The sequence below is a fragment of the Melanerpes formicivorus genome, unplaced genomic scaffold, assembly GCF_026170545.1.
Source record: "Melanerpes formicivorus ecotype bairdi unplaced genomic scaffold, bMelFor1.0.p_v2 SCAF_12, whole genome shotgun sequence".
Lineage (NCBI taxonomy): Eukaryota > Metazoa > Chordata > Aves > Piciformes > Picidae > Melanerpes > Melanerpes formicivorus.
The window spans coordinates 18,229,560-18,251,681 of NW_027142364.1; the positions used below are offsets into that span (position 1 = coordinate 18,229,560).

The 22,122-nt window shown below is 40.7% G+C and overlaps 1 protein-coding gene across 1 annotated transcript; it reads right to left on the reverse strand.

Annotated features, from left to right (window-relative positions):
* Nucleotides 1-833: 833 nt before the first annotated feature.
* PCOLCE2 (procollagen C-endopeptidase enhancer 2) lies at nucleotides 834-21,921 on the reverse strand. The gene is made up of 9 exons (XM_068145552.1): nucleotides 21,735-21,921; nucleotides 20,561-20,669; nucleotides 13,125-13,380; nucleotides 11,594-11,718; nucleotides 8,360-8,496; nucleotides 7,117-7,271; nucleotides 4,313-4,396; nucleotides 1,923-2,090; nucleotides 834-1,409 (listed from the first exon to the last, which is right to left on the reverse strand). Exons 1-9 carry the CDS (start codon nucleotides 21,830-21,832, stop codon nucleotides 1,279-1,281), a joined length of 1,263 nt encoding a protein of 420 aa, XP_068001653.1. The 5' UTR covers nucleotides 21,833-21,921; the 3' UTR covers nucleotides 834-1,278.
* Between the last annotated feature and the right edge of the window lie 201 nt (nucleotides 21,922-22,122).

Here is a 22,122-nt window from a genome sequence, read left to right on the forward strand (position 1 = left end):
AGCTCTGGTATGGTGCTTATATATGAAGATGACAAGTATTTAGAGTGATCTTAGATTCTGTTTCATCCATGTAATTTTTGTTATGTTAATAATAATGTTTTATGATGTAATTATTGTAATGGTCAAGTTTTACCCAGTTTGAAAAGCAGGAATTTCATATCTGCTTTTGACCAAAATATTCATCAACTTCTCACTACTAATCTTTTATCTGTAATTCATTTTCATCCCTCCATCTTTGCTTATAACCTTTCCATTTCAGAGTAACAAATTAAGTGCACAGAACTGACACACCTGACAAAGATCTCTTCAACTTTGCAGGAGTGTCTAAATGCTCCCAGTCTGTTCCCTCCTTTACTCTTGAAACAGATACTCCTTTGACCTTTTTGCAACACAGGGATTAAATTAATTAGACAAATAGGTCACTATTTACATGGTGGGAGGCTGAGCATTGTGGCATTGTCCATCCTTCCATAGCAGACAAAAATGTAAACTGTTTTATGTGTACTTTACGACCACTGAATTTATGCCTACACTCCTCCTCCCCAATTACCTCGGTGCCATTTACTAACTAGATTATAGCCACCAAGTCATCAGGAGAGAAAAGCACGGTGCTGTTTCACAGTTGTCTTAATTCTTTGAAGAGTAAATCCAGTTCCTATTGAAGTCAAAGATTCACTGACTTCAATGGAAGGAAAATTAGGCTCTTAATCAGTAAGGAAGTGGAGTGTCAGTCATACTATGCCAGACCCGAACCATCACAAGCATAGAAATGATCAAAAGAGTTTCTACATTTAGGCTGCCCCACTTGATACACAATGAATAACTAGCTGGTGTATGATTTAATCTGAAAATACTTTATTAAGGCCAGATAATAACGCAGAAATCCATGTAATAAAACCACCTCGGAGAAAAAGCTAAGTGAAAATGAGTTATTATAAATATTGCATTTAGAATTCTTATTTTACATACACAACTCCTTAAAAAAAAAAAAAAAAGTGGACAATCATAAATTAACAGCTTCCAAGGAACTGGAATTTGGTATGCTTCAGATCAGAAGGCTGTGCTGCAAATCTTCAGCTGTAAGACGTAGGAGGATCTGTTCTCATCTTGTACATGTAACGGATACCACTTTGTGCCGGGCTGTGATTAGGTGGATGGGAAGGAAGAAGGGGTGAGCATGGTCTTAGTGTTGAGAGTCAGTTGTATTTTCATGGCTTATATTAAGTGAACATTATTTTTCAGGAGAGAGATGATAGAATGCAGCTACAGAATTTAGTCTTAACAAGTTTTGTTTTTCAAGGCATTTAGGATCTTTGAGTTCTTGGTCTTAAAACTCATGACGAAGCTGTTGGGAAAGACCTTGCCTCTGCCATCTTCTTCAACCTGGCCCATGATGATATAGTTCAAACCTACAACAGAGAGCACAGAACCCTTATATTACAAGGCAAAAAATACAGGACATGTTTTGGCAAGTATAGCTCTTTATGGTCTCTACTTGATTGCACTCTACTACCAATGCCTTCTAATGTTTTTTCATTCCTACCTAAAGTATACAGTTCCTTACCCATCTTTGCCATGCTTGTTTTTTATGTAGGAGTACAGTTATGTCAAGGTGATGCTCAACAAGGGCTCTGGGCAACCTGATCTAGTTGAGGATTTTGCTGCTTACTGCAGAGGGGGTTGCACTAGACAACCTTTAGAGGTCCCTTCCAACCCAAACCATTCTATGATAAGTGAAACTGCAAAATGCAATATAAAGCTGGATAAGTAGCTGTTTCTTAATCTTAAGTTCATTATAATATTAGCTGCTGGTTATAGAAACAATTAGTAGACTTTTGCTGATTTTTGTGATCATATTTCAAATAGGGGGTTTCCAAAATGCTTTTTATAAGCACACAATGCAGTTAGTTTTGGTTGCTTACCTCTTCTGATGAGAGGACACTGCTTACATACAACAACAATCTTGGCACTCATACTCTTGCCTGCTTGCTGAATTGCTAAATTTCCTTCCTTATATACATTGATGAGTGATACTGTTGCATGCAGACTGCCAGCCCGTGTTACTGCTGTGATTACAGTTCCAGTTATTACTACAAGAAAAGACATTTGGCATTTTGCTGTTACTTTTTTTAGGCATAAAACTCTGAGACACCATAAAAATTCAGAAACATACTAATCCATAATAAAGGAACCAACCATGCTGGAAACAGTTACTTAAAACTATGAGTAACACCTGTAGTAGATAATGCACTGCTGAAAAAAAACAGTGGTGGCAGCACACAGAAAGATGTTTCAGTCTTTTGCAAGTCCAGTTCTAGGTTTAGATCATTTCAATTCAACAGTACCACTTGATACTGCTGTTAATGACTAAGTTTCAAACAGGAAAACATTTCCAGCTCTCTGGCATTCTCAAGTAAGTAGCAGGGATTAGCTAATGCCCTAGGAGCTGTGTTTTGTTCTGTTTGAGGCCTGATACTGATACAAATACTGATACTGAAACAAAGGTTAGGTCATCAAAGACCTCATGGTATGAAAATAAATATACTGGTGGTTTTATTTCCCAAGGGTGACTAGATTAATTTGTACACCATTTTTGTCTGGCAAAAGGGAATGATAAACAGTATTAACAATTCCTTTTTTGCCCCTCAGGTCACCTTCTAAAAATAAGCTCTTCTATCCTAGGATCAATTAGATATTCAGTTATCAAATATGTGGATTTCTTACAAGTTTGCATAATCCACATTTTGGTTTAGGCATCTGTAAATTTGCACATTACCTGCCTCTAGTCAGAGCTTTTAATTAAGAACACCGTGGGCCTGAGAAGCCATAGTGCCTGTTGGTCTGTTTTTAGATCCAGAGATCTTCTCATTCCCTTGAGGGCACTGAATAGTGTTGAGAAAGACTCAGTAGGTACAGGCAAGGCCCCAGCACATTGCAGTGATTTGTGTTTCTTGGGAACTGCCATGCTTTACTAGTTTATCAGGATATTGCACTTGTTTAGGGGTGAAATTCCAAAACATTGGAGTGAACCACTGCCCTAGGTGCTTGCCCATACTCTCCCACACACCCTGCCACTCTAAACTATCCAGCCTCAGGGCAGACCTCTGGGTGGTACCCTTGGAAAAAGTTTGTGTAACCCTAAACAAGACCTGGGAGACATAACAACAAGATCATGCTGGCTTGGACATCCCAAGGGTATTCAGAATCCTGAAAAGCTGAGAAAGCATCCTCCCCTGTCTTGCCCAGAGCGTGGGTGAGATCACTAATAAACAATGACACTGCATACAAATACCTGCTCAGCCTCATGACTGGTGGCATCATCATACCATAATTCAACATGAGAGTCCTGGTCCATTTCCCAGAGATCACAGACACCACAGGGAGCACATAGTGTAAATAAGAACTTATGTAACACAAATAAATGGGCCAGCACTGTGAACATGCATGAGGTAGCTAATACAGAAAATGCATATGCCAAAGTTTTAATAGGCTTTGGATGGGTTTGCTTTTATCTCAACCCCTCTGGGCCCCAAAGAAGATTGTCATGGTTTAGACACAGCCAGTAACTGAGCCCTACACAGTTGCTTATACCACCCACAGCCTGCCTGCCTTGGTGGGGTGGGAAGGAAAATTGGGAGAAAAAGGCAAAAGCCTTTGGGTTGAGATAAGGAGCAGTGGATAGAAAAACAGAGAAAGAGATGAAGCAACCATAATAACAATAATAGTAATGAAGTAGTGAATAAAGCAAGTCATATAAAAGGCTGTACTCAACTCATCCACCTGATCCTGCCCCACTGCACCTGTGTGACCTGCTTGCTCCAAATACCCAGCCTTGCCCCACTGACCCTTCCCTTGTCTTATGGGCATGATGTGGTGCTGAATATCCACTAACTGGTTCAGCTTCCTATCTTGGCTGTGGCCCTTCCTAGCTTCTTGTGAAAAAGTTAACTGTATCTGAGTCAAAGTCAGGACAGAAGTCTATAAAGTGAATTGTGGAAGTCAGCAGGTTCAGCATGATACATGTATTGGCTGGTTACAGACAGAGCAGTAACTGGATCAATACTTTCCTGGAGTAGATGCTCTTATGCTGTCAGTTGCTCTTCAGATGGAGGACGCACATTTGTTTCAGACATGTGCAGTGCCTATTTCAGAGTGTCTTCAAGAACATATTGAGCAAAACACACATAAGGTAGTGCAAAAATATAGCCTACATTGTAATGATAACTTGGAGCTACAGCAGGTAAAATTCCTATGAGTCTAAAACCACAGTGCTAAGTGAATAATGAAATAGAAACAAACTTTGCTTCCTTACCAAAGTTGCTTGAGCAATAATTGCTTTCCATAGTCCCGCTCCTCTTACACTTTTGCTGGCACAGGGCAACTGTAGGTTTCACAACTTTTTTGAAGAGCAAAAAGTAAATTGAAATAAGATACTTGGTAAAAATGCAAAGCAGTATGTTTAAAAACAAACAAAACCAGAAGAAAGGTTAAGAATCCTGATCTATACCTTATCTAGATCTGATATTGCAAGGTATGGACACCACAAGAGCAATATTCCATTTCTTTGCATCACTTCCAACCATCTTGTCATGTATCCAGGCTAGACATATGTTCTAGTGGCCTTATAGAATGGGGTGTTATGGAAAATTGACATTTGATTGCAGTGTGATCCTAAAAAATGTAACTTACTTAGTGTTGTTGCTTTCTGCCACCCAGCCATTGTAGTACACTTACAGTATCATAACATTATATTGCAGTAACATTTTGGAGGGGGTGGCCTTTATGTGATGGAAGGCACCAGAGTTCAAATGTCTGACTTTCCCCAGATTTTTAATATAGCTTAATGACCTGTAGTACTGTATAGTTTTATGGATAGCATTCAGAAACACAACACGATGTTTGAAGTATTTATTTAATATTAGGGATTGACATTTCCATCCTAAATGGATTGCTGTCTTTATAAACAAGTGAACACACTTTGTCTTTTGTAATTTCTTGGTCTCTGTCCTTTTTACTCAGCCCCTTCTACTCAATATGTCAGGACACATAATGTGGGATGCAGTATTTTAACTCTTGTATGTCCTCTCAAGCAGTTCTGTGGGCTTCATCAGTGAAGGAGGTTGACTTGCTGGAACGAGTCCAGAGAAGGGCAACGAAGCTAGTGAGGGGCTTGGAACACAAGCCCTATGAGGAGAGACTGAGGGAGCTGGGATTGCTCAGCCTGGAGAAGAGGAGACTCAGGGGTGACCTTATCACTCTCTACAACTACATGAAGGGAGGTTGTAGACAGGAGGATGATGGTCTCTTCTCCCAGGCAGCCAGTACCAGAACAAGAGGACACAGTCTCAAGCTGCGCCAGGGGAGGTTCAGGTTGGATGTTAGGAAGAAGTTCTATACAGAAAGAGTGATTGCGCTATGGAATGGGCTGCCTGGGGAGGTGGTGGAGTCGCTGTCATTGGAGGTGTTCAGGAGGACACTTGATGGGGTGCTTGGTGCCATGGGTTAGTTATGTGGGCTTCATCAATGACATCATTAAAAACACAGAGCTAGAACAGACTAAAGCCCCCCAAACCCTTATACAATCCTGATTTCCAAGAAAAGCTGTTAGTTATGAAAAATCTGTGGTTGGTTTTTTCACTTTGTTCAGAATAGAACATTTTGCAGAAGTTTAATTCAGCCTATACTTTCTGAAACAGAGCTTCTGACTAAACTTCCAATCAGTGATTTATACCTGTTCTTCCTCTTAATTGAATGAATTGATTCTTTTGATAGTTTTCCAAGTTTATGAGAGTCAGCTGAATGGCATTTAAAATTCCTTAGTCTTCAGTGTTATGCTCATGACTGTTAGAAGATCTACATACCCATTGTATGCTCATCCCTATACTATAGATAACTGACCAGACATTGAAAGGAGTTCTCTCTGTATGACTGACAAGTCCTTTTGAACTACTTCTCTTTGTTGTCCTCCTTCAGATGGCTTTGTGGGTTTTTACATTTACTAACACTGATGTTGTCATAAAAACTGATTTGGGATGAATTAGTAAAGTACTTTTGCGTGTGCACACACAAACAGCACACAGAGCAAAACTCAATCGCAGAACCCCGAACACAAATGGACCGTGAGATATCTAGCAGCCTGGATTAGTTGAGACCAAGTGTTTGAACCAACTAATCCATTAGAAAGTGTTTTACAGTGGAGAAGAGCTTAATTATTTATAATTAGCAGTCACACCAAGATGATTTACAGGTCATCAGGCTGACTTACAGGTCATATTTATAATGTTTATTTTAATCTCTTTTAAATACCTTTCATTATGGGTATTAAAGCACCACAGCCTCTTGCTTTCCTGTTGACAGGCTATTACTGTTCTGACTTTTGTTGCATTTTAAGCACGAACCAGGTTGTGTTGCAAAAACACCATAAGTCTTTTGTGGTCTTTTTTTCCTAGAACTCTATCTTAAATCTCTCCCATTCAGGCTGTAGAAATTGTATGCTGAAGACATTTATCCCTTCAATATCTCAGCAACGAGGTAGTTTTGGCAATACCTTCAGAGAAATCCTCTTCCAATCTTTTCTGTCTAGTCTTAAATACAAAAGGAAACTTACTTTTAGTGTGACTTATTTCATTATAAGATCAAATCACTGAATTCTTTAAACTAAAAATAATTATAGGAGAGTGCCATATTGACAGAATGTGAAGAGTGCTCAGGTGGCTTCCACACCATTTTTACTTGATCTTAACGATATGAAGAAAAACGCAGCCAGTTTATTTTAATAACAACTTGCATAGAAGAAAAGTTCCTTTAAATAAAACTACATCCTGCAATACTTAGACCTTCTCATAGAAAATATTTTGCTTATATATTCTCCTGCTGAATTTCATAGTTAACTGTCAAAAATTAAGAAGAGACAAGAAAATTCTCTCAGCTGAATCATGTTAAGTAGATCGCCCACTGAGTATATCAATTTTAATTAATCCCCTCAACATCTGAATTGCTAACAAACTGCAAACCCGTAATTTTAATAGATTTCTATTAATTGTTTTTCTGTAACCCTCTCCTTGTCCTGGAATAATTCATTTTTCTGAGAAACAAAATAAAGCCAGTGCAACTTACTTGAGGTAGGAGGAACTGTTGTGGTAGTAGGCGGAACTGTAGTTGTGGGTAACTTTTTTGGTCTAAATTTATAATGGCCAATGAAACCATCAGCTGTTAAGCTTAAGTCAGACAAAAACTGAATGAGCAACTCATTTTTCTCAGACAGAATAGGCCTGAAATAGGAAAACAAAGTATTTTCATTGTTCTGAATGCCAAAGCCAAAACAAACAAACAAAACCCACACTTAAATGATTGGTCTGAATGCAGTATCTGCACCTAGACTGATACTGAAATACAAATTTCTTTGCTGACATGTCAGACACTGGTGTTTTGAGGACAAAACTCATCCTGATAAATCATCTAAACTTCTGATTCCTGAAGGTTATACCACTATAAGCATCTTTAAATTCTTCCCTGTACCTTCATTGCAGGCTTCACTTCCTTGGAATGGAAGAGGCTAGATGAACCCAGTGGGAAAAACATACCGAAGAAATCCTCAGTATGTAGCAGGGGTAGGTAAATGTTTGGCTTTTATGAATTTGTTTTTCTTTACTGAACATCATATTAGGCATTTGGAGTTTCTTGCAAAAATTAATTCACTGTTGGACTCCATAATCTTTGACAAAACAAACCCAAACCCACTGAAAATTAAACGCTTGGGGTTATTATTGTTTGGTTGTGGGCTCAGTTTTTTGTCAATGATTAGCAAGGCCTTGAGGAGCTGGTGGGTATTTTCTTAGGAGCTGAAATGCCATGAACAAGAGTAGTTCATCATATTAATTTTCATTTCACAAACAGCATAGTACCTTCTGTGACACTAACTGCCCCTGGATGTAGATACAGTGTGATAAAGCTTCATGTAAAGAGCACTGTTAGACTACCAGCCAAAGCAGCACTTCTCTTTTCTTCTGAGCTTTCCATAGTCCTTATCTCAATTCATTAATAATTACTAACACAAATTTTTCAAGGAAAATCAGAGTTTTTGGGAAGAGGAAGAAAAATATAGGGGCAAAAGAATCTCAGCAAGGAAAAGACAAAGTGTATGTAGTTTTTGTGAAGCGATTGTTGCTTCTTCCCAGCAAGTTTAACAGAGCTCATGAGCAGAGATTTTCAAAACACTCAACCAGGCCTTTAAATGCCTGGGAGATCAACTGGAGGTGCAAAATGTGGTATTTAATGTAAAAATAATGAAAATATTTCAGAAGCCTAGCAGAATGAAACACACTGGTAGTGAAGCTCATCATTCAAGAGAGTTACTTACGCTGGTGGACTGTCTCCACAGTACTTCCCAATTCTTTTGGCATCATTGATTTCCCCACCATTAAACACTGCCACGTAGTCATATCTGCAATAGTTGTCTCTCTCCACATCAAACTTCTCAAACTTTAGCTCTATTAGCTGCAGGAAAAGCGTAAATAACTCATTAAGATGTTGACATGCAGAATTTATTAGCACTTCTTACAGTAAGTGACCACTTCATATGAAATACCAGTTGGGTTTTTTTCCTTTCCATAAAGTGGTTGAAGTCCTTAGTCCATTTAACTGTGGAGTGAAGCATTTTGGTCTGCATTCTTTCTCTCCAAAAAATAGTTCAACATATGACTCTAGTATGCTATGCAACATTTTGTTCTCCAACATATGCAAGCAACTGCTGATAAAATTTTTATCACAGAATGAGAACAGAATAGTAGGTGTTAGGTGTTAAATTGCTTTTAAAATAGGTCTAAACAAGAAAGGGACTTTTATTGTCATTGTGTCATTCAAGATGCGTTAAAGAAAAAGCAAGGGCCAAGTTGGTAAGAGCCATGTCACTGGCTTCATTAAGAGCAGGGTTTGAATCACTGTGGCTGCCAATGCTGTGTTTACTTGATGCAGAAAAGGTCAGAAACAAAAATATTAACAGAGAGAAAACTAGTAAATACTAAGACTAAAACCAAGAGAAAGTAAGTAGAGGAATTGCGTTTCCATACACAATTTCCATCCATGTCAGGGTTTCACAAGTCATGTGTGGCAACTAATGTATCTCTGGTAGTTCCAGTACCAAGGCTACTACCTTCAGTATGACTTGTATTTTTTTGCCACTTAGAAAAGCAATCGACAAGAAAAGAGAGAAGAAGAAAAGTTTACTTCTCTGAAGTCCTGCAATGTGATTCTGTCAGTTGCATATAGCAAAGAAGGAAAACACAGCATAACTGCATGATTGAAACAGACCTAAGATATGCATTTAGGTTGCTTCTTTATATGTAGCACAAGAGTATTTAAATCACCTTCCCATAAATAGCACAAACGAGGTTTGAATGACAACACTGAATTGTGTTGCCCGTAAATATGCAAGAGTTCTCATTAAAGCTCTGGGTGAGACAGAGATGGTACCAAATCTTTTAGAACTGTAAAAAGGAAAAGGACTCATCTGTAGATTGCACACACTATTTGATTTACTGGCATAGGAGAAATGATCTTGTGCTATGTTTACAGTAATGATAAGTTATCACCAGCTGATGTCTTAGTTTTGCCTGGATATGCTTCTGCATTATTGAGATCATTGTTATTTCCCATCAAGTATGAGTAACAGAGGGAGACTTGGTTTCAGAGATGAGCAACAGACCTGTTTCAAAACACATGACAAAAAAATGCACTTTAAATGGAAGTACTCCTCTGAGTAATATGCTTCTGATCAAGAAAGGTGGTACAGGAAGAAGTAATGCACCTGGGAGCAGAAATTGTATTTTTTTCACAGCAGGCCACAATAGCTGCTTTACTGTTGTTCATAAGCACATGTCACACTGACAGAGAAGTATTTCATGGTAGAACAGAAGCTCTTCATCATCACGAGAAGCTCCTCCATCTTCTTTAACAAATGAAGTAATTACTGATTTGTGCTAGAAGCAAAACAGTGCCTTGTTTTATTGCTCAGATGCTTGAGAAAGGAAAACAGAGGACCTAAACTTTGTCAAATGGAAAAGTGAACAGCTTTTCATGTGCACTTGTGGAGAGATGCTTATTCAGTACTTCCTCAAGAATTCCTTTGGCACTGTCAAAATTCTGCCTCATTTGCATGCAGACAACCACCGGTGCAGCCCTTCAAAATGACATATTCAGAAACATGTAGATTGATGCAACAGGACCCTCAAAAGGCACAGGATATAATGCCCCAATTTTTATGCTTATTTTGCCTTTTTAAAAATCTCCTCTACAAGCTTAGGAAAAGGTTTTAGGATTATATAGAGATATTTAGAAAGATGTGGAGTAAGCTGCAGTTTACAGATAAGGTGTTAAAAATCATTACTACCTATCTATGGGATTGTTAAATGACCTGTGTCTGGCAAGCATGGAATGTGGACTGGAGTACAGGAAAGACTAAGCTTACATACTGCTTCAGCTCAAGGGAGAAAATATCTTGGTAAAACCAGAAAAGCATAAAAGATCTGAAGAAAACATTTATCTGGGGCAGCTGTTTTATTTGGAGGTTTATGGGCAGGGGCAGAAGATTAAGAGGAAAATTGTCTTTACATGTAGAATTAAAAAAGCTGGATGTGGTTATAAAATGTAACCTATTAAACATTCTTGGCAACCAAAACATTCCATCACTGTAGACTTCCTGCCAAGATACAGAGCAGATGGCTCAGCAACAACCAGAAAATGTGAAGCTAGGATTGAGATTAGCCCTACAGCATAGGGAACACACTTGTGTTTGCCATGAGGGGCAAACGGTGGTGAAAGAGCCCTCTTGGTCTGCTGTCTCAAGTGTTCAGGTCTGCATGAAATGGTAGCACATGCTCTGATGGCACCTGCCTAATGAAGCAAGTGTGCTAGGAGATGGAGCCTTCAAAACAGGAAATAAAACAACTTTTATCACACAGTATCACAAAGGTTGGAAGAGACCTCAAAGATTTATGAAGCATACATGGAAAATACCTGTGCAGGACACATCTGAATATGCTCCCTGTACTGTAAGCAGGATAAAAGAATTTCTACTTTTAATAAATTCAGTCATCCTTGCCTGGGTACCTCAACAACAAACTGCAAAGAACATTAAGAATGCTACGGATGTTGTTAGGCTTAAACCTAACATTGGTTATCATCCCGTTTGGTTCTGAGATGATCACCTGCCCTAAGCTCATTTGCATGATGTTTTGTTAATTAACAACATCTCTGCCAAAAGAGAGAAATCTGTTTCAAAAGCCTTGCCAGTCATAGATTCTTTACAAAGTTTAATTTAGGGGACTGTATTGACACACAGGACATATAATGTTGAGAAGGCACAGGAGTTAGTGGAATAAGCCAGGTAATAGAAGACAGGGAGGTGGGCATTGCTGGAGTGTAGGTGTGCCTGCTCTCCTTGCATGTACACACTTTTACCTTTCAGCTGGACAGCATTTTCGTTATTTTGGTGCAACACAGGCAGTGTGTTGTGTCAGTAGGCTGTTGATGAGGTGTTAGCCCTAGCAGGCCGTGGAAGCTGGATCATGCTGGTGTGGCAATGGTAGTGCCTTACCTGGTTCCTTGGGGCAACGATATGCCAGGAGCAGGTGACTCCTGCTGGGTAGTCTCGCTCCGGCCAGTTGGGTGTTTGGAAGGACCCCGATGGCTTTTCCAGTCGTCCCCCACAGTACTGAGCCCCTGCAAGTACAGGGCACCGTGATGACCAGAGTGCAATGGGCATTCAGGTAACTATGTCATGCTCTCACTCTATTGCAGGAGCCTCGACAGGGCAGACATAGCTGGTCTCAGCCAGGTTTGGCCACCTCTGACCCAGCTCCACCACAGGACGTGGCTGAACTTTACTGCTCAGCTGATGGCACCTTTGGGGGAAACAGCCTGCCGTGGGAGAGTTGTGCTGGGGCTGATGAGCATCATGATGGAAATGCAGTCGGTGGAGAGCCCACAAGGGAGAGGGTTTTTTCCTCCATCTCTCCTACTACTAGTCCCAAATTACAGCACTACAGCAGGTATGTAACCTTATTTATAATGCAGTTATTACCTTCTTTATAAAATGAACTCTTTCACATCACACTCATTCAATGTATCTGGAAGGACTAATAAATTACTCAGCACCTGCATTGCATGTGCCCAGCTACCTGTCCAGTCTGGTATTGTGCTAATAGCTACTCAGCAGGGCAATACCACCTCCCTGTAATCTCACAACCTCTTGCAATTCGTGCTCTTTCCAAGCACAGGGCAATGATTTCATGTTTAATACATAACAAAATGTTCTTTCATATCTAACTGTTTTTAAACCAGTGTAGCAATTGGCAATCCACAATGTCTTCTGGCAAAGCACTCCACCACTTAACAGCTCACTGAGGACAATCACCCCCTGCTTTCCTTTGCAGCCACTGACTCATGTGGGTTTTGTATTAGAAGAGACAGTGACTGTGGTCTCCGTTCGCTATCTCCATACTGGTCATGACTTCAGAGCCCTCTCCTACACTTCTCTTGACCTTTTTTTATTATATCCTGTTCTGAGATGGGAACATCAGAAGGGCATATGGTATTGAAGATGTAGATACATTATGGGTTTATGGTGTCATAAATTTTTGTTGTGGCTTGGTCTTTATTCCCTTTCCAAAAAGAAACCCTGTTAGGTTTCTTTTTCTTTGATGCATATTGAACACTGGATTGATGCTTAACTATTGTTTCCATAAACTATCTGTTTTAAAACTAAGATCTCATCTATAAGCAGTAATAGTAAATTCAGAGCACACTGCACATGAAGTTAGGGTCTTTTCTCCTTGTTTGCAACATTTATCCATATTTAATTTCATCTGCCATTTTATTGAGTAGCCAGTGCCATAGTGCTACTAGGTGCAATCCATCCACAGTCCTTGCAATAGTTAGCCCTCTTCTTTACTACTTTGATTAACTATGGTGGGTAAACATGAAAACTTGGCTATTTGCTAAGCAAATGAGTATATTGAACAGTGCAACCCCTCATCTCTCTGGCTTCACATCTTAAACTTTCATGTGACCCTCCACGGAGTTGGGCACTTGTATTTATCTTCAGCACATATGCAATTGTTAATTACCTCTTTCATGTGGTTCTGCTGCAGAGAACTTTGCAATGAATCCACTTCCAGCAGTATTAGCATCTGAAGTCATCTGCACCAACATTGTATTGCTGTTGGATATAAGGGCACCTGGTTTCACAGTACCACAGAACCTGCCAATGCGTTGTCCGTTGGCATGGCCGTTGTATATATCCACAAAATCATACCGACACAAGTTGTCACTTTCCAGGTCTAAATATCTAAAAGAAAGAACCACCACTTTCCCTTCTGGGACCTGCAGAGAGAGAGAGAGAAGGGAGGGAGGGATGGAGCGATGTATCTTGCAGCGCGACTGGCACCACATATCCATCCAATCCCACTATTTCCATGAGTATTTTCATATCTACCACGTATCGCCAGGTAAGCCATTTCTTTGTCAGCTATACACCAGGCAGAGTGGGGTTTAAGATCATAAGTCATAAAAGCAAAGCTCTGGCCATCTCTGTTGCCACTATCTTCTTCCTGACTCAGAGTATCGTCTAGCTAGGCTGCCATAGTTGATTATATGCCATCACTGCCCAGTTCAGCTCGGCATGTTTCCCTTACTTTCTGCAGACAGTAACCAATCTTGAAGGTGAGATTTATATGGTTTAAAAAAAAAATAAATCATAGAAACATAGAATCAAAAGGTTGGAAAAGACCTCAAAGATCATCAAGTCCAACCTGTCATCCAAGACCTCATGATTACAAAACCATGGCACCAAGTGCCAATCCCTTTTTGAACACCTCCAGGGACAGTGACTCCACCACCTCCCCAGGCAGCCCATTCCAACGGCTAACAACTCTCTCTGGGAAGAACTTTCTCCTCACCTCAAGCCTAAACTTCCCCTGGTGCAGCTTGAGACTGTGTCCTCTTGTTCTGGTGCTGGTTGCCTGGGAGAAGAGACCAACCCCCTCCTGGCTACAACCACCCTTCAGGTAGTTGTAGAGAGCAATAAGGTCTCCCCTGAGCCTCCTCTTCTCCAGGCTAAACAATCCCAGCTCACTCAGCCTCTCCTCACAGGGCTGTGCTCAAGGCCTCTCACGAGCCTCACTGCCCTTCTCTGGACATGTTCAAGAGTCTCAATGTCCTTCTTAAACTGAGGGGCCCAGAACTGGACACAGGACTCAAGGTGTGGCCTAACCAGTGCTGAGTCCAGGGGCACAATGACTTCCCTGCTCCTGCTGCCAACACTATTCTTGATGCATGCCAGGATGCCATTGGCCTTCTTGGCCACCTGGGCACACTGCTGGCTCATGTTCAGCCGGCTGTCAATCACTACCTCCAGGCCCCCATGTGGAACAAGCAATTAAAAATTCTGAGTGAATGAAATGGCCTCTATTATCTTGCTGATTTGTGTCATAAAGTTTCATCGTTTGAAGGATATTTAAAATTACAATTATTAACTGATACACATGTTTATAAGTGAAATCAGAAATGTGGTGGCTAATGCTGTACAGTCCCAATGTTTAATTACTGGAGTGGGTACATTTAGCTTGAAGATTGTAGTGAAAGAATTCTATTTGGAAAGAATGTGCAAAACTACAAACAGAGAGCTCAAAAGAACCATTAGGGGATGTCCTCAATACCAAAAACCACCACCACCACCACCACCAAGTTTTGTTTTCTGAAGCATCTGAGGAAATGTAAGACAGGACAAATCTTACATGTCTGCATCTGTGGATGTTGTGAAAGGGGCAAGAGTAGCGAGAAATACATAAATATAAAGAGTGTAATAGTTTAGAAGAAGGAGAGCGTTTACTAGGCTAGAGTGGCAGGCTTTGGAGACAATTAGCAGCATACTGAGAAGTGAAAACTATTCTAAGCAAGCACTCAGTGCTGTGTAACAGGACACAGAAAAGAGACACAGTATTTTATAGAGGCATCCTTGACAGGCAGAGTATAATTATCTGCATTCAATTCATAGCCTGGTAGAGTGGTTACCTCTTAAAATAATTGTAGCTGTTCTATTTTACTGAGACCCCACTATTATATTCTGCTATAAATATATAACATACACTTAATGTATCTGCAGTAAGTTTATATTTAACCTATTTCATTTGAGAGTTTGGTATTTCTTTTCCTTCCTTAACAGTGACTCATTTTAAAACATTACTTTGAGATAAACTACAACTAAACTGTTCCTTATATAAAATTTTCAAGTGCTTTAATGTTGTGAATTTCAACAGTTAGAATGCCTTGTCAGGTGTAGATTCTATTTACAAAGGCCTGTAGTGACAGGATGAGGGGCAATGCCTTCAAAACTAGAAAAGAGCAGATTTAGATTGCATGTTATGAATAGGTTCTAAAGAACCTGTTACTGTGAAGGTGGTGGAGCACTGGAACAGGTTGCCCAGGGAGGTGGTTGGGGAGATATTCACGGTGAGGCTTGACAGGGCTCTGGGCAACCTGATCTAGTTGAGGATGTCCCTGCTGAGTGCAGAGGGGTTTAGACTGGATGACCTATAGAGGTGCCTTCCAATCCAAACCATTCTATGATTTTCTGATTCTATGGCTCCAGGAGACATTATAGTGGTCTTCTAGAACTTAAAGGGGAAAAGGTACATAGGGACTTTTTTATCACAGAATGCAGTGATGGGATGATGTGTAATGGTTTCAAACTGAAAGAGCATAGATTCAGATGAAAGGAAGAAGCTCTTCACTGTGAGGGTGGTAAGACACTGGAACAGGTTGCCTGAAGAAGTTATGGATGCCCCCTCCCTAGAAGTGTTCATGGCTAGGTTGGATGGGGCTTTGAGCAGGCTGATCTAGTGCAAGGTGTGCCTGCCCATGGCAGGGAGGTTGGAGCTAGATGATCTTTAAGGCCTCTTCCACCTCAAATAATGCTATGATTTTAAGAAATATATTTCATTATAGCTTTTAATCTCTTCAGCTTCTATTGGTTCAGTCTACATAATCATGGTCAAAACCGTTCCCCATGGGCATACGGAGTTTCTGTGTTACATTTCATGACAGTTTATAAGAAAATGTGTGGGAACAATTCAGCCACACGGTCATGAATGTTTAACAAGGAGCCTGATACAGATTTTAGTTATCAGAATAATCCTTGCTCACATGTAGCTGAGTTTGGGGAGATAAGACATTTACAGAAATGTGTGAACTGGGGCTCTTTAACCACAGTCACTATATATTGCCGTTATAGAATTATGTCACTGCTTACTGAAGTAGTATTTGTCATCACTCACAAAAGTAACAAATTTGTTTCAGCATGTTAAATCAATTAAGAGTTTGTGGTCTGTCAAGATGACATTCAAGAGCGCACAGGATGGTGGTTCCCTATTCTGGCAGCAGCCACTCCATTTTGAGGCCGCTGCCAAGGAGTCCCACCCTAAATAGAGGCGTCTTTGTAAAACCACACTTTGCTTTCATTCCCACTGTTTCCCTTTTGTAAATGTTGAAAACTAATGTGCCAAAATCTGACAATGTTTATCCTAGGACACTTAAAATATTGCTTCATGAGAAACACAGGGGAGAAAGCAAAGGCCAGCATGACTCAGTATTGTTTACTTTGAACCAGGTTTGAGCCTGATGCAGTAGGATGGTTGGGTGCCTCAGAGGAGCAATCAGAAGGAATTGTAGCTCTTAAGTAAAAAAGAAAAGAGGGAGGGTGTGCCTTATTTTTCAGTTTAACACATCCAGCTTCTATCTTTCAATAACAGAGGCATTTTAGCTTCTGCCTCTCCTTGTCACACAGAGGATGACCGAGCCACACTTGTCCTCAGCTTCCTTTCTTGTTTAAACTCTATGAACTTCAGAATCAGACATGATGCTAAACTGATGTGAAGGATGCCTTACTCCTATTGAAGGCTAAAGGAAAGTAGCTCTCCCTAACTTCATTGTTGTGTTTCTTGGTTTCTGGGGAGGATTCCTAAACTGTCATGCTTTTCCAAATCATGTTTTGATGAGGAAAACCCCTTAAATAACAACTTTCTGAGGAAATATCTTGCCTCATTTGTAAACCTGTGGACTTAATGTGTTCTGGTATATGTTTAATACTAAAATGCTGATTTTATGTCTTGCCATAGGAGTCCTAGGTAGACTTGAAAAACACATCAGCTACCTGCACACCAAACATATTATTTCTTTCTACTAAGAGTGAACATCAAAATTATTTGTGATTACATCCTGAGAAGAGCCACCGTTCATGCCTCGTCTCTTGCTCCCTAGCTTCATCCTCACCAGCCACAAAACAAAGATTAAAAAACCCCCAACAAAAACATATTAGCCTGCTCTCCCTGACAAAGGCATTAGCTGTTTCTTTTATGGCAATACAACCATGCATGAAGACCTGTTCTCTACTGGAAAGGCAGTTTCACAATTACATGGGAAAATGAATGCTTAAAACATGGAGGTTATTTAAAATACTTCACCCCCACAAGGCAGATCCCCAGCAAGTAAGTAATTCTTTTTTCCCATCTTGTTTATTGTCAGCAAACCTGCTGCAACACAACTCCTGAACCTATAAAAACATAACCTTATATAACTCTGACAGTCTTCAGTATTATTACTGCACATAAAGTTGTTAAGAATTTTATGGGACCTACACAGCCTGCCAGAAAAACACAGGACAGCAGTCCAGATTCTTAGACTATGTGACACATTTGTGTGAGGTGATGGCCAAAAAGGATTACAGAGTATTAAGTGTATATGGCATATTTTAGATAGAGCAATATACATTACCATAGGAAAGGAAATGGCTGTACAAATTGCTTCTTAGCAAAGCCAGCTATAAGCTGCTGGGTAGTCTGCCAAGGTTGTAATATAACTACAAGCATGTGCTGAACACTTCTTAGAGCTTTTAGAATAGAGAAGCTATTTTCTTTAGCCAGCTGAATAAGTCCCAGTCTCTTGAAATAACAGAACCGTAATTGAGTTAGAGAGACTCTTCTAGCTTTAGCAAATGAGTTGGAAAGATTTCACCTGATACCTGAATGTTACATTGCTTTATCTGTATTACCCGGAACATTTCCTAAGCCTATTTCCTTTTAAAGAATGAATTAGTTGTCACTCTGCCTTTCTGTGGATTTCTTCTATAGATTATGAAATCCTGTAGTTGACAGAACAACAGCCTCATGCTTCTTGTGACCCAAACACAAAGTGAACTAACATCTCTTCCATTCTTACAGACTTGTCAGATGCTGCATTCAACAGAGAGTTTTCAGGAAGGTGTTCACAGCCCTGGATTAAAATGGAGAGGCAAAAGGTCTTAGCTGTCTTCTAAGATCAGATGCTAAATGAGGAAGCCTAACAGTAACTTTAATGTATTTCCTCACAAACTAGCTTTCTTACTTGGGTGCTACTATAAGCTACTCTGAGGCTCAGTGGTATCTGGTGAAAGGATTTTGTTGTTTAAAGGCAGGCTAACCAGACCCTTTGGTATACCACTTTCCCCTCTGTCTGATAAATCCTCCTTTTAAAGAGTGTGTAGGCTTAGTCTCTCAAGCTTTGTAGTCCTTGCCTTCTTTATGTCTTTCCTGCACATCCAGAAGACAGGATATTCTACACAGTTGATGGGGGCAAAAATCAGCTTGGCTTAGTGATGAATATTGTCTAATGAGGGTTTAATGAGGTGCAGGCACAAGAAAGCCTGGACTACTACAGTAGTGCAGTCCTCTGGCTTTGGACAATCTACAGAGAATAGGTATGTGGCAGTTGAAGAGCAGGAGTAAATGGCAGCACAACATAGAAGTGGAGATGTCAGGATCATCATAAAAGACAAGAAGCCAACAAGTTCCTCCCATGGTTAATAAATAAACCTGGGTTGCAGACACAGCTCTGCCACAGCTTTGTGGTAATGCTCCTCACAATGTCCAGGCTAACCTGGATGTTCTCATCTTGTTGGCAGCAGCCACATCAGGTGTGCCATGAAACCACTCTGTCTGGACTTCTAAAATACAATCAATAGTTCTTTTCTCCCTCTACTCCTAATAAATAACACAGGGCAGGTCCATGGCATGTTTCAGCACTGCCTCCATTTGTAATCCAAATGTTTTAATTGTAAAAAGCTTTATGCTGTTATAATCAGAATTATTATTTCCCTCCAGATTCAATTTTGAAATTTTGAAGATCTAATACTAAGTCATATTGCTAAACTAACTGGAGGGTTTCCTTCCTTTTATTTCATGCATGTGTGTATGATTCCATGTGCAATATCCACTTGCTCTTCACATTGTAAGGCAGGCAAAGTTCATTGCTGAGCCCCTCAATAGTGACAAGCCAGTTTATGAGTATACACTGTATCTCACTTAATGCTCTTCTGGATAAAATCAGTCCCAGATTAAAGGTAACCTCCAACTTGGCCCTCATGATAATGCAACATAAAGGTGCAGAAAGCAACTGTTGCAGCTTCACAGGTAGCCTTCAAAGACACCAATTAAAATTGCATCACTTATTTGATACAGAGTAATTTTAACCAAACGCTGTAAACAGATCAATGTCTCCCACTTTGTCAGCATCTCTATAGCAGCAAGCAGACATTTCTCCTGTGACAACCTATTCTACTGCCAGCAGCTAGGCTGTAATGCAGTCTTTGAACTGAAGTTGTTTAGTGATTCTGTTACACACACACAAATGTTTTACTTCATGGGTGGTGGGGGGTGTGGTGTGGCTTTTTTATCCCTGTAAAGCCCATATTCTAGGCCTGGATGTCATAGGAGGTCTTAATGAACTATACCTCAAAAAAATGGAGAGGAAATTTGGTGCAAATTTTGGAGGGCTTAACTTGTGCAGATGTCAGGAAAAGTAGTAACTCATTCAAATGCCTTTCTGTGATTCTGAATAAGGACACATCCAGCACTGAAGTCTTAGCGGTTTAATGGCATTTGCTGTCTATGAATACAATGTCTCTGCCCTACAGTCTTATTTCAACATTAAAGTATCAATTGCACCATGTGCATGGTCGTTTATAAATGCAAGAATGCTTTCCTACTGCTTTGCCAGCTTTCTGTATGACATCCTCTAGATGTCCTGGATGGCAGGACACTGCTATTAGCACACTACAAGCACACTTGCCTGAATGTTTTGGTTGTGATTGAAACTTTTTCTATGTCTTCTTGACAATGAAACTTGCTTTGCATTATCTAAACCCCCAAAGCTTTGCTTAATCCATTTGATTTAACTACAGCTTTCTGCAGTGACTGGAAGGGCAGATGTTTACTTGCAAGTGAATTAATTTACAGCAATTGGAGGTGTGTCTAAAGTCAATGAAAATTTGCCTCTGACATTAGGTAAGGCCAGCTCCATTTCAGACACTGTTATCGTATTACTGCAGCCCTAAAATCCCCACAAAGCTGAGCTGCTCTGAGTTACCAAGTTCGTTATGACACACACTTTATCCCATATAGAACACTGGCATTAACAACAAAGAGCTCTTCATTGTTTTCAGCACTAGTTTTGTTACATTAAAAATTCTTACTGTGATTTTCCAAGTACATTTGCTGTTTGGAGGGTAGACTCCAGGAAATCCTTCACTCCCAATAAACCCTGACTCTCCAGATACAACTCCTCCACATGCAAATGTAGGCCTGAGAATAACAGGAAAAGTAGTGCTTAGTTGTACAGTGTATTTCATTTATTCTTCCTGCAACAGTAAAAAGACACAGCCTGTCTTACACTTAAAATATATCTTAAATACTTAAACATTGCTCACTTTAAACATATTTACATCATTTCACTCTTGACAGAATGTGCAATTTAACAGGCCAGTTTAGGTATAGAGAAAATTAACTGTAACTCTGGGTTCACACATACTGTTACCATTCTGTCTTGACACATCATTGCAAATTGCCATTATAATTATAAAACAAGAGCCTACTAAGTTGTTAGTAATAACTTTTTCTAGTAGATGTAATTGTACTTAGCACACTAATAAAAATAACTTCTAATTGAGTCCTATTTCTCCTTCTGAATTTAGGTATCTTCATCAAGAAACAGGCTTTGAAAGTTTCCTAAAACACACGAACGCAATCCACCATGAGCATAAGTTCTGCTGCCCTGGTCTGGTGACAAATTATACATCCTGATTTTTCAGGTGTGAACCTTTAGTGCTATAAAAGGTTAGCAGCTCCTTGCTACACCCACCCTGGGCTATCCTCTGGGCACATGCAGGAAGCCCTGAAAACCCCATGTGAAAACCCCACAGCACGACTGCTGACAACGGGAAGGTGAGCAAATGCCTTGCTGAGCTTTAGGTATTGGGAATATATTATTATATTATATTATATTACATTACATTATATTACAATTACGTTATGTTATATTATGGCATATTATATTATGAGATATTATATTATGACATATCGTATGTATTATACCATATTATACATTACTTATAGTATGGTACATCATATGATAATGTTGTATTAAGTCACATGATAACCAGGGACTGCTCTCGCAGTGCCCTGTGTCCGTGTTAAAAGCCCCCGTCTGAGCTCCTCTTTGATGCGATCAGGGACAATACAAAAGACGTGGGTTTTGCCCGGAGGCAGTGTGGGTGTTTGGAGGTGAGACGGTACCGCTCTTGAGGAGAGAAGGGAGGGAGGAAGGGAGGAGAGGCGGCAGCGCAGCGCTGCGCGGGGAAGGCGCGGTACCTGTGCGGAGGGGCCGCGGGGCGCGCCGCCGCCAGCAGCAGCAGCAGCAGTAGTAGTAGCAGCGGCAGCAGCGGGCACCGCGGGGCAGCGGGCGGCATCTCCGGGCGACGACGGCAGCAGGGCTGGGTCCGCGGAACCACTCCTCCGGCTGCCGCCTGCTCCTGTGTGCTGCGGGGCCGGAGGAGGAGGCAGAGGCTCCCGCGACCCTCCGCCCCAGGGGCAGGGCAGGGTCGGGCCGCCCTCTTTCCCTCCCTCCGTGGGGCGCGGCGCTGTGCGGTCGCGGAGCCGCTGGCGCTGCCGGCTTTTCCTTGCCTCGGGGGCCCTGCCTCGGGTATGCCCAGCCCTGCCCCGGTATGTCCCAGCGGTGCAGCAGCCTCCACGGACACCC

Excerpts from the sequence above, each read along its gene's own strand:
- PCOLCE2 (XM_068145552.1), bottom strand. The coding sequence starts at position 21,832 with ATGCCGCCCGCTGCCCCGCGGTGCCCGCTGCTGCCGCTGCTACTACTA. Across the intron at positions 11,719-13,124 it reads AGCAGAACCACATGAAAGAG|GGGCTCAGTACTGTGGGGGA; the intron begins GTAATTAACAAT and ends CTGTACTTGCAG. Across the intron at positions 1,410-1,922 it reads GTGTCCTCTCATCAGAAGAG|GTTTGAACTATATCATCATG; the intron begins GTAAGCAACCAA and ends TCTCTGTTGTAG.